The sequence below is a fragment of the Scatophagus argus genome, chromosome 14, assembly GCF_020382885.2.
Source record: "Scatophagus argus isolate fScaArg1 chromosome 14, fScaArg1.pri, whole genome shotgun sequence".
Taxonomy (NCBI): domain Eukaryota; kingdom Metazoa; phylum Chordata; class Actinopteri; family Scatophagidae; genus Scatophagus; species Scatophagus argus.
In genome coordinates, this window is record NC_058506.1 from 3,990,033 (window position 1) to 4,003,666 (window position 13,634).

At 40.0% G+C, this 13,634-nt stretch overlaps 1 protein-coding gene across 1 annotated transcript in view; it reads right to left on the minus strand.

The window, feature by feature from the left end:
• uvrag (UV radiation resistance associated gene) overlaps window positions 1-13,634 on the minus strand; it is an 86,808-nt gene that overhangs the window by 23,623 nt on the left and 49,551 nt on the right. The window contains exon 13 of the mRNA XM_046409775.1: window positions 13,070-13,145. Within this exon, the coding sequence (XP_046265731.1) occupies window positions 13,070-13,145 (76 nt within the window). The remainder of the gene's footprint in view (window positions 1-13,069; window positions 13,146-13,634) is intronic.

Genomic DNA, 13,634 nt, shown 5'->3' on the forward strand with positions numbered 1-13,634 from the left:
ACAAGTAAACTAAAGGTCTCCTTTCATAGGCTCTGAGTCAAATTATACAAACAAATAATTATGTAAACAAATTATGCAGTAAATTCCAGAACATGTGTTCAGCAATAGGGATGAAAATGATTTTTTGAGAAGGGGATTAAAAGTCAAAAGGAGCATAATGGTACAATAAACAAAAGAAAAGAGAAATTCTTGGCTTTCTTTTCCATTGGCTCCAAGCATCAAATTGAAACCTGCTACATTATGGGAAGAGTATAGGCCGTGTCCGGTTTATTTTGGAGAGCCTGGAGCATTCTCTGGTCATCTGGGTTTGTTCAACTGTGACCCTGCATAGTGTTAAGGCTGTTAAAACTTTTTTTTTCACTGCCAACGGACTGCAGTGTTTGGAATTGGAACAGTCATAGCCCAACACATAAAGATTTTCTCATAATGAATGGCTGATTAGATTCAGGAACTGTTCTTTGCAATCCATGGTGGCTTGCAAAGATGCAGTCCACTGTACACAATGCTTGATCTTACCTAGAAAGCAGCACAATACTCATGGTCAAAAACAGTTGGAACGTTTGCTGCATTATTTGTTTTAAATCAGATAAAGGGGTGTAATCTGTGATTAGACTGGCGGATCCAAGTGCATAATGTCCTCAAACAGAGTACTGCCCAGAGATCAACACACTTGGCTTTGTGCTAATACTGTACCAGCTCACAGCTCTTCATTTGTTTGACTATGATACAATGATTGGATTCATTTGCGACATCTTCTCTTCAAATCCTGCTCCATGTGCTACAGCCAGACTAAAAATATATTGCAATATACTGTATTTTATATAATTAATTTATAATTTATATAACATAATATATGACATTTCCATCCATTTAAATTTGCACAAAATCCATGTGCAATCAAATGACAACCATGACAAATGACTGTTTTCTCCTAATATGTTGCATGTTATGTGTCTTAAAAAAAAAAAAAAACAGCTGCAGAGGTTTTCATTTCATAATAAATGAATAAGGTGACTACAAGGAATTTTTTTACATGTGACCTAATTCTCAAGGAACCAAATCCAATTAGAAGTTGAAGAGAGGGGCAGAGGCAGAGTGATGAACAAGAAACAAATAGCTATTGTGTGGTCAAGTATTTTTCCTCACACTTTTGGTGGCCAACTATGTGGATTGTTCCATTAATTCAGCATGAGGCAAAGAGTGTGAGGCAGAATGTGCGGTTTCCAGCTCTCTAATGAGCTGGAAGTAGGCCACTGCTGAATTGAATTGAAGGTTAAAGTGAAATACGGTTCACTCTGGCTCTTTTACAGCAGCCAATTCATATAAAGCAACCAGTTTAGGCTTAAGAAAAATTAGCAGTAGAACCCTATATCATCTGCCATCGCATCAGCAACACAAAAAATATGGCTTAATAAAAGCTATTGGATGCATTAATGGAATTTGACAAAATGAAACTAAAAGTCGAGTGAAATAATAAACAACCAATCTAAAAACAAATCCAAATGAACACCTCTCATCAGTCAGATTTATTGATCATAACCCTGTGGGGGGAGGCTTGTCAACGGGGATGGAGGAGAAGAATGATGACATTGTTGCTGATAAATGAACTGGTTTGCTTGTTTCTCACAGCCACAGGAAGAAGCAATACTCTCCTCCTCTGAAGAATAACAGGCTCCAAACTGCTTCACCCTGACTGTTGTAACGGCTGAGAGACTGACGCGCCAAACACATAAATGCCAAACACAAGCGCTGACATAATGTAATTACAGCATGTGCATTTGTGTTTATGTTTGTATTTGGGTGCATACTTAGGTAAGGCATGGTGCAGTTTCTGTGGACAGCATCCTAATTGCTATGAAAAGCACGAGCCAACGACTTGGCTGAGACATATTTTAACCTAAAAACAGGTCTGTTTCCATGGGGACAACAACAGAATTGGCAACAATTTGTCCACTAAAACTTTAGAGATGCCTGCTTGGCATCATAATATGTGTGTAACAACCTGGAGCGCAACAACAAACAAAACAGTTGAGAAGCAATCAAACTGAATCTAACCACATGCCTCGTGTAACTGGAACTAACCTTTTAGCAGTGACTCACTCACTCAACAACAATTTTCCAGTGAAACTGAATCCAATTAAATACTATTGCAATAAAATGTTACTTAAATTGAATGTACACTATGGCCAATTCTTGCACTATTTACTAGCGCTTGTGTGTGTTTTGTCATCATACAGGCCTATACCAGTGCTAAGTGTTACCTGGCCTCATGAATAAACATAATTCACATTATCAGCTAATATCTTATAAACTTATACCAATGATTCTCAAAACGGGTTCTGGGGACTGCTGGGGTCCGCAGTAAAATGAGGAATATTTTATTTTCACTTTAATTCCACATTAATTTAATTCTTTAATAACACAATGATAGAATGTTTGAATCACTTGTTTCATACAATTTCTGTAATAAAGCATTTAAGAGCAAAATTCTTATTAGATGAGGGTCCGTGATCTAATTTGTGTCAGTTCAGGGGTCTTGGACGTGAAAAAGTTTTCACTGCTTTATGCTATATGAAGAAATCACAAAGAAAACAGCCTTGACTAACCACCACCAAAACACACACACACACACAAAAAGTTTTTTCTTTTAAACTCGAGCTGGTGTTTATTTAACAGCTGCTTTCATGAGCCACTTAGCCCCTTTCCTGCAATAACTGTAAAACAATTATTTGGCCTCTGGGACAAAAGGCCTGGGCTCATCACAGACGCTTCATTAATCAAGAGAAAGCTGTTGCTGGATGGCACAGACGATGACATGATAGCGAGGACACCCCACCCATATCCTCTCCTCCTGGCCGAGTAATGAAGGCTGACATCAGGGGTTATACAGAGACACTACCCTAATGAGGTGAGACTTTATCTGATGGAGAGGAGTGTTGGAGCGACTGACATCCTGAGAAGGACACTAATCCTGAGATTAACTTTACAAAACCGAATTAGGGGAAAGAGACACTTTCTTAACTCTGTGATGAGTGCCACTGAGAGAAATCTGTGAGAGTCACTGTGTTAATTCAGATGAAAAGCCGGTTGCCGATTGGCCGAAGTAAAAGGGCTGTAATGAAATCCACATGGTAGCAAAAAAAGGTACGGCCCTGGATAGAAGGCCCAACACAAAGCCAGGATGGCTGATATTTTTTCAAATACTGACCAGATGGGGCCAGCATTGTTTTATTCTAAGAGCTGTTTAATGTAACTGAGCCGCAGTCAGGCCTGCGCTCATGACTGAATACCTCTTCTCCCAAACACCCATATGACAGCACACAGGGTTTGATGAATTAACAAGAAAAACAAGTTTTTCTAAACTTGCTGACATAAAATATACTTGGTCTCTGCCCTCTCCGTTCTCATGACAAGATGGTGGGGGCCCCCAGGAGGTAAGTTTGGCCAGCCAAAAAACCCACAAGCAGAGAGAATTCTTTTGTTTGTGTGCCTTGGTCCAGTTTCCCCTTCACAAAGAGAAAAATGGAACGAAGACAAACTGCATATATTTTAACATAAAATGACATAACTATGATCAAAGGAAGACATACAAGCTGAAGTGAAGTACTTACATAACGTGCAATAGGCTGTCTAATGGGATTTTCTTTTTCCTTTTATCAACTGAGCAGTTAGTTTCCTTCTAACTTAAGGCAACATTTTTAGATATGGCCATAGAAACATGGCTATTGAAGTACAGTTGAGAGAGGTGAAATAACACTAAGTAAAGGGACTTTAGAGGCTTTGGTACATGGTGCACAGAGGTACAGCATGTAGCGAGACAACAGGAGGAGACACCAAACAAATAGACCTCAGCAACAAATTCCATCCAGCTGGAAACTGCAGACACACTATTAAGTAAATGATGGAGCAGAGCAGCCAACACTTTCCAAACACCCAGAATCACAGCAAACCCCTGGCTTTCACAACATTTTTGCCAGTAAAATCCACAGTCTGACCTGTGGGAAGAAGCTATTCTGAGATGATGATCGTTACATGATTGCATTGACTGAATGTAAAATATGATGAAGATGCGAATGAAACGTTGCACTTTAAACATCATCTCTGAATCTGGACCTATTCATTCTGATGTTGTGAGGTAAAACATACCGTCAGTACGGGTCCTTCTCTGTTCTTTGACGTCTTGGCCCCCATTAGTTTCTGCAAATAACATAACATTTTGGCTTGACTTGCCTACTTAGAGATACGGAACACTGGTCAGGGCTTCTAACAAAAATGAATACTTTTGCACATAGGAAATTCTTTCCAATCACTTACTATATCTCTCTTAGACACACAGACTTAAACACACAGAAACAGGGTTAACATTTACTTTTACCCTTATATTTAGTGGAACTAGCTCTTCTGGTACCTCTTTGTGGTGATGGACAAACCTGGAACTACCAACCACAAAATGTGGAAATTCAATTAGACGAATTTAAGTGTTTCATAAAGTCATAGGTGGCTGTCCAGAGGAATTCCCATAAAACCCTGGAGCTCAGACATAATCGCAGCACACTGACTGCTTTGCTGCATACACACACCCAAAGCTGGAAACCACAGAACAGTGACATACACTTACAACTGTGGTCTGAGACCTGCTTAAAAATCGTGACCTCTGGCCGACAGCAAGCTGACAAACTACAAAGTCCGCTCTACCTCAGTTGTATTGGTCAGGACTGGAGCGTCAATTACTTCCAGAACAAGTAGGGCGCTTAAGACTTTGTGAGCACAGCACCTCAGACACTCTACTGCCTTTCCACAATCTCCCTGATACAGCAGTATATGGTAAATATCTGTTTATGGAAAAGGGTGCTCCTACTTTTGGTTGTGAAAAAAAAAGGTGTCCCACCAAAAACTCAGTCTAGCCAATAAGAGGTACTGGATAAAAGCTGTAACTACCAACAAAGGTTTGTGATGGAAAACAGGGACCACACAGTGAGGCTATGAAAACCCATGAGCATAGAGATGTGTACGTTAGGGCCTGGGTTTGGTTAATAGATAACTTGAACAAGGACTTTGAGAGAACCGCAGGACAACTAAACCACTGGGAGTTTTACTTTTCCTCAGGCTGTTTCTTCAGAGCAGAAAAACACGTTCTTATCTAAATGTAATTTCTCAGTAGCAACTGATCCAGTAGCAGTGCAGTCAGTCTCTCCTCACAAATCTCTTGCTTGGTCTGAGCCAAAACACATAAACCAAAGGTTACTCCAAATTCAAGTTTCAAAACACATTCGGTTCAGTTAAGTATGGCAGCATTTATTATTGCTGCTGCTTGCTTATTATGAAAATTTGAGATACATATGCATATTATAGATCCGTCCATCCATCCATCTTCTTCCGCTTTATCCGGGACCAGGACACAGGGGCAGCATCTTGAGCAGGGATGCAGTTATTTCAGACTTCCCTCTCCCCAGACACTTCCTCAGGGCCTCCTCCCGGTGGGGCATGCCGGGAACACCTACCCAGGGAGGCATCCAGGAGGCATCTGAAACAGCCACCTCAACTGGCTCCTCTCGATGTGGAGGAGCAGCGACTCTACTCCGAGCTCCTCTCGGGTGACAGAGTTCCGAAAAAACATACCATCACTATCACAATTCACTTCTAATCATTTAATTAAAAAAAAAAAACAATAGCTATTATATAGTCATATTCAGATAGTGCCTGTCCAATACACACAATGTACAATCCAAATGAGATAAGAGGGCACATTACAACCGTTTGACAGATCTAATATAAAGTCTAGCACCATACAAACAGTGGCTTCCCTTTTCTCTCCAGACAGCCATCAGCCTACTGTCTCCACTGCTGTCAGGCTGTTAACAGTCTCACAATGCAACTCTCAATTCAATCCACTTATGAACTGCCAAAAATAATTTCTTGCTTGAAATAGGATAAATAAAGTATACTAATGAAGTGCTTTTTACTGTCAGCAGAGTACAGAGATCTTGTTAAAAGTGGCACCTTAATGGTGTTCAAATGCAAAACACATTGTCAGACAGAGGGTCTATAACTTATCCTCTATTAGATGTAAGGGGATGATTATCCAACATTTGTACAGCATGTGGCCATGTGGAAAATGACGCTCGGAGCATTCACATTCGGGCTGTTTTTCAGAGGGCCAAAGCAAAAACAGACACATTGATGACTTGGCCTAAAAGTGAAACTTGGTGTCTCATTTCTTCTTTCCTACTTCCTGTTGAGGGTGAAAGTGAGGTGTATTACATGGACTTGGTGCTACATTTTCTTGTGTCTGTCCCGCCCATTATCTGTTTTATCATATCCATCCCTGTAAAATGGAAAACGGATGTGGCTGTTATGGAAGGATGAAGACAATGAGTGGCAGCAGGCGGTTGAAATGGCCTGATTGCTTCCAGGCTCTGTCTGTCTTGGGCTGGACATGGTGGCAGAGCCTGGGGAACCGTGGTCCAGAGTTCAGGTAAACAAACAGCGTACAGTGGGCTGCATTATGATTTCTGAACATTGGGGAGTCTGTTTATTGAGATGAGGTTTCTGTAGAGGCGGCTGGACAGAAGAATGACTGCTGTTGTTCAAGGGGGACAGTGGAGATGCAATTGCGTGTTTTTCTTTCCTTTTTTTCTGGAACGTTCTCTGGAACGCAACGAGAAGTTAGTCACGAACCACAAGCCTCAGCTGGACAAGGAGAGAAAGACCAACAGGCTTATGAGAGAAACCTGGAATAGTTCTGATTATAAGTGTTACAGTTCTCGGAAAGATCATGCTGAGAAATGAATGCTGAAGCTCCAGTTTCTGCTCTCATTCAAGGGAATTCAAGCGATGGAGCAGTGAAAAGATAGTAATAAATACTGTAGATATGACTAGATAGAACAGAACCCTCCTCCTGGGAGCAATGACTAACAGATCAAATAACAGATAGTTGCAGCTATGATCCTTTTTCCCCATTCAGAACTTTCAAGTAGGTTCAGGGTATGGGGTCCGACAACTATCACTGCTTTTTCATTCAGTTGCGATCGATCTAATACTATAATGATTTAAATACAATTGAAGGAAAGTTTGTAAAAACAAAAGTAGATTATTGCGCATTTACAAAGTACACATATCACACCAAGAAGATTGGAGCATATATTTTGATATCCTACATATGACTATTACGCAGTCACTGTACACAACCATTTCTGATTCACAGGCTTGTGGACTGACAGAGAGTAAACACACAACTGCTTACAGGAATGTAAACTGTGGAAAAACTGAGTTGATGTGCAAATATGGGACGCCCATTGTTCCACTATAGGGAGTGAAAGCCCAGTTGTAGACTGTGTACTATCTCTGACATCAACATTAAAGAAGAAAGGAGAATAAAGTAATAGGTGTATAGCTTTCACTGGGGAATTCAGAATGTCTTGACAACTTGGTCTGAGGCGGAGGGGAGTTATGAAGTGGAAGGGAGCTGCGTAATGTTCACTTTTTGCATGTCTTTGCTTAGGTCATATGGTTTTTATCGAAGCACAATTACATGAGCTAACGGCTACAAAGGGCTATGCCAAGATTCTCTTTTGACTAGGGTCACAAGTTTTGTTACAGAGGTGAAGAGCTGAAGGAGGGGCTTCAACTTTGGAATATGCGTAGCTAACAAATATGAAACTGAAACAGAAAAAAAAAAATTAGCAAGAACAAATGAAAGAAAAGAGGAGCTGAATGTGTTTGCTTGCAGTCACCTTACCAAAGTCATACATATGGTATGCAGTATTTCCATGTTCATTTTAGGGATTCTTCCTGTTTACTACTACACTTTACTGTGTTATTCATCTCTCTGCAGATGAGAATGAAATAGTATTTATTTACATAGCCTGTAATTTTATTCTGTATGTATTTTTTATGGCCTAATAGAAGTCAATAGTCCAAAGAGCAGTGCACATTCCATACAGATCAATTCAATGAGTGAATTCATCCTGTGGGACATTATAACCCATTCATAATTAACGTCATTTTTAAGCCAAAGTCATTCTTGCTAGAGCATCTACAACCTTTCCAAACAGTCTCGCTAAGAATGTCTCCAGCCAACTAGCTCTTGTTCCACTTGCTGCCACCTCCACTAACCACTAAACACAGTAGGCTCCCCCATGACTCATTGCCGTGTTTTATGGAGCCACAGTGGAGTTGCCATTCTTTATGGCAATAGGCGCTTTGACGTATGCTCCAGACCACCAGAATGGCACTCTGCCTGCAGATCATGCTGTGAAGTTACCCAGAGAGCTAGAGGCGGGAGACTGTAGGCGATTTTCCCCAGTAGACAGAAATAAAGGTGAATCCAGAGGTGACCTCGTTGAGCCACAACAGATTTGCTGTGTTTAATTCCCAATACTACGTTTCCTGTGCCTGAGGCCCACAAAATATGATACGGCAAGCTTAGTGACTAAGAACTAATTGTTGTTCCGAACCCCTCCTCCTAAAAACCAAGAGATTTTGAGTAGCATCAGTTGTCGACTAATCAGCCCCACATGTCTGTTTCACAACAACGTAGCCTAGTGGATAAAAACAGAGAGTAAGTAAGTTCAACACATGGCTTTCCTCTAGACAAAAAAGCTGCTATTTGGACTTCCTTTGGAGTCAGCCACACTAACTTGGCTGATTTTTCTCTATGAATGGTAGAATGGCAGGTTTAACTTGTGCACCTCTGTGGATGGGCACTTTAGGCCAAGTTACATACTTATGCCAAACTACTTCAAGGCAAAGCAGCAGCCAGATGCCATTTATGTAACAACTATGCTGACAGTATGTCACATTCTATGTTAGTCACGCTCACGTTTGGTGTCAGTTCAACTGGAACCAAAGAGAAAACATGCGTGTTAGCAAAAAAGGCAGTGTTCCCACCTAAACATGAGCAATACACTCAGACATTACAGATACAGCAATATCTACTGATTGCAAAAAAAATAGCACGTAGCCAGAGAGAGTGGAAATTCCTTGAAGCCTTTCTTAACTTCTCTTCAATAAACAAATTAATCTGAAGTGGCAACAGGGGAGTGTGTTACCACCTGACATCGAAGGTGCTCCATGCAGCCACCCCATCCTTGACCCTTGCTGCATGACATGGGGCCTAATAACAGCAAACTTCTCCCCCTGCCACATCAAAGCAGGGTCGACCTGCTGTGGTCCTGATCCTTCTCCAGCTTTCCTGTATCACTTTCAAACACAGCCACACAGTGCAATTTAATAAGAGATGGACAGCTAATGCCTCCCACCCAGGCTCTAGTCAGTCAGACAGTCAAACCAGCCAATCGGCCAGTCAGTCGGCTCTGCTGTGAAACCAGACTTCTGCTTTGTATCAAAGAGCCAGACATTGAACACGCTGGGCAATGGCTGCATATCAGGTCCACCTCAACCAAAGGAACTCATTAAAGACAGAAAGAAGAATAGGGAAAAAACACATGGTAAATAATGACTGTCTGCTGCAACTAAATTGCTGTCTGTCAGTAAATCATATCAGCAGTAGAAGAGCCTGGCTCAATGTGTAGGGGTCAGCAAAGCAACCATTCCCTAATAAAAGCCCTAATAAATTAATAAGAACCATACAGCAGAGCAGGAAACAAAGTCTCACTGAGAAATTGGTTGAGAAAGACATGGTTAAGGAATCCTAATTAGATTTACAAGCAGAATTTACGTGTACTACCAGGATTTCAAAAAGAATCTGGGAACATAAATCAAACAGAATGTGATAATTTGCTAATCCTTTTTGACATATACTAAACTGAAACTTTGGCTGTTTCATGCTTTGCCCAGTCTTAACTCACAAAACATGAAAGTAAGTGACGCAAGATCCAAAGAAGCTGAAAGATCAGACTCACAGGAGTACTCAGTTTAATGCTGTGTGCAGAAAATCAACCAAACTGGGATGGAGAAGCTCTGTTTGTTATGGGCTCTATTTTATCAACCGTGACATGTTTTGAACTTCTTCAGTTTTAAAACAATGGTCTATTATCACTATCATATGGAACTGGAGCTGCTCATGTGGTACCAGTATATTATTTTGTAGTCAACCTGATAACTCATCCTTAACATGGACATAGTCAGGCACACATGGAATGCATCAGACAGGACTTTGAATAAAAGCTGTAATTTCATCCTGAGAAAATACCGATGCTCCACCAAGCTGTTAAAAGCAGATCATGTTAGCTTTAGCAAAAAAATAAGATAAAGTAGGGTTTTACTCAAGGTGTACTTTTATTGAATTTGTTTATTTACATGGTCTACATTTAGACTGCCATACGCCCTGCCGCTGAGATTTAAAGAAGCCTCCACTGATTTTACACATTCATAAATAACAGAAGTATGTTGTTGTTATCAACTTATCATTCCATAGATTGCCCTTACAAAGTTATCATGCCCTCCTCAGGCGCCCACCTGTGTTACTGCTGATGGTTTACATCTGGTTTCATGACCCCGAGTTTGAATCTTTCTGATTTGGTTTCATGGACACAGGTGAAAACGTGCTCCTGTCTGGATCTCATTTTTCATCTGCAGTAGGCCAGATTTGTTTGAAGTACCAACTACACACTTTTTTTTTTTTTTTTTGAAGGAGCCATTTTTATGATGACATACAATACCTCAAAAGACAACTCTCCATGCAACACTGCGCCATTTTGAAACAACAAATTCAGAAATATTATTTTTGATTTCATTGCTAGGATAAATCAATAACCTAATTAAGCTTTCATTAAGCATGGACAATTCTGTCCTGCTTGTGATGGCACCACATGGTTAAGTTTCATGAGACAGAAAAATCTCAGAAAGCTTAGATCTTGATGTGCAGCTTTGATAAACGGGTGGAGATTATATTGTTGAAAGGCTGGAATATGCACTGAGATGACAGCACACAAAATTTTCTACTTTTGAAAAAGATGACGTATTTTGATGCACATCTTTCTCTAGTGCATAAATACAGTACAGTGTGCACATCTTTAGAAACAAAACGTGTGAAGTGTTTACTTATATATTATGCAATAAAATTATCACAATAAGCCATTTTCAATGGTTCAACAAGCTAAGTAGGTTTATAGATGGCTACTTACCCCACATGCCAAAATCAAAGTTAAAATGTAAAAGTAAAAACGTTCAATTAGTAGGATACATGAAGCAGTATAAAATTTTCTTGGTGCTTCATTACAAAACATTTGCCAGGTCTTGAAAGGCGTCTGTTAGAAGTCACAATGGTGTAAATGCATACTCAGGTGTGTGCGAAGGTGATCAATTGATTTTTCTCAGTTACAAACAATAAAAAACAAGATAATAAAGATAGTGCCCTGCATTCCGTTTCACAATGATGATCTCATTTTGTTTTAAGTTCTAAATCCAACGCACACATTGCCTTTACGTTGCACATTTGCCCCTCCTCACTCTCAGCCAGACTGTGGCATGTTTAGTTCAGCTCAAGACAAGATGACAGAAAGACATAGGGCCTTTGGGTCAGCAAGAAAGGTAAAACCGATACACAGAAAGATATTATGTGCATCATAATACACAATAATACAGTACACATGCACACACAGTCAGACAATGAGGGGCAGTCGTCACACACTGCGGTAGCCCCCAAACCATGTAAGAAAAGAGCCTAAGCGTACGACAGCTTGCAGCGCATGTATCAGCTCTGTGAGTGATGCCTGTGTGTGCACGATGGTCACCGAACACGCTCATTAATGGATGAGAAAACTCATATACATATACTGCATAAAGAACAGAATAAAACCCACGATGCTGCCTTAAATATTACATTACATTTAGTTATTTATTTATTTGGTTTATTTTTCAGCTGAATTATATTTTAAGTTCAAAGAAATCCACTTTAAAAAAAAAAAAAGGAGGGTTTTTTTTTTTTTTTTTTTTTTTTTAAAGTTCTATAAAGACAGGATGTTTTCAAAGTTGGCGAGTAATTGTGTTTAATCATCATGTTCTCAACACTGACCAAAATAATCGGGATCGAACAGCCCTAGTGCGTCTGTGTGTGTTCAGTCTTTATATAGTACAGTGATACAGGTGACAACTCAGCCCCTGAGATTTCTTAAAATTTATTTCTGCCATTAAAGTGTTTTCTGAGTGTTTTCCATGTCTGAATCCAGGAATGCTGTTCAGATAAATCTCAGTCAATCTCTTTGGGATAATTTTGCGATACTGGACTATATAAATAAAAATGACTTCACTTGACTTTATGTAGTAAGTATCAGATTACTGTTTGGTGTTACTCAACAATGTGTACCGAATTAACACACTGTACAATACAGTCCCAGCACTGAATAATTATTTTCATTCCAGCCATGATTCATTAAAACACATAACACTATTTAGATACATGACAACTCGTGAGTGAGACACAACAGGCTGCTGTGTCGTCCATTTGGTGGTTTCAGACTACAAAGATTTCTTATCTGGCTTATTTTCTGAATCTGAGGAGAAGATGACAGATTTGGATATTGGCTAACAGCTTGTGGTCTCATATTAGAACTAAAACCTCCCAGCATGCAGTGGTTTGACGTCAGCCACCTGCTAGTGCTAAGTGCTCAATATTATCCAGTGGAGAGACCCTTCATTCCCGCCTGGACGAGGAGGAAAACAGGGAATGGAACGCAAATTGTTAAAAGTCACTGCTAATCGTCTGAAGGATGAATGGAGGGAGTTTCCCAGGGCAACACATTAGGTATACTTTAATAAGCACAGATAGGTCAAGAGTTCAACCCTCTCCCGAGGCATTTGTGTTCAGGATAGATGGAGAGATAAAGAAAGAGAGAAAAACCAATTTGGAACACTAATTCAACTTGAGTGCCAAAAGAGGTCTGGTGATATTCTGTATTAAATCCTATGAAAACACTAAACTTTTGCTTCACCAACACGGTGCCTTCCTCAGAAAAAGTACTGGTCTCTTAAACATCCAGAATCAGTAACGTAATTAATATATTTACCTTATTCAAAATTTCAAGTTACTCAAATTCATCTAGGATTGCATTCACATGTTAGTAGAAAACTTTTTTTGATTTGTTGTCCATGTGTGTTCAAGTCTTACTTGGGCAATGTTCTTGTTGAGTAAGTAGACACCATATTCAAAATGAAACCGCTCTCCTCTGGAGTACAAAGGGAACCTGTGGAAGACAAGAGAAAAAGACAACCCGGCATTACACAGGAGCAGGTGATTTATTTCACTTCATCCATTACAGGCAAAGTGCAGAAACAAAGATGTCAAGACCTTCCAAATAGTCACAAGCCAAGTGACCACAATACAGTCCACCACAGCATAAAATCTATACTGCGTGTCACAATAGGTCAATCAATGTGAAAATGCCAATAAGAGACGATGGGAGTAAAATATGATTCATTTCTCATTAATTTTACTTTGAGGGATTCAGACCATTGTTGTTCGTTGGCTCTGCAAAAGGCACTAGATTCTTCTGATCACTGAAAGTGGCTTTTCATGTAGCCAGCAGCGTTTACAGTCTGTAACACTTTCAGATGGGTGAAGAAACTGGGTCTGATCCCAACCCACAGATGCCACTTCTGTATCTTGTTAAACTGAAATATCAAACAAGAGCAGAGGCGTCCAACCACCCAGTCCATCCGACTGTGTGCAGGAA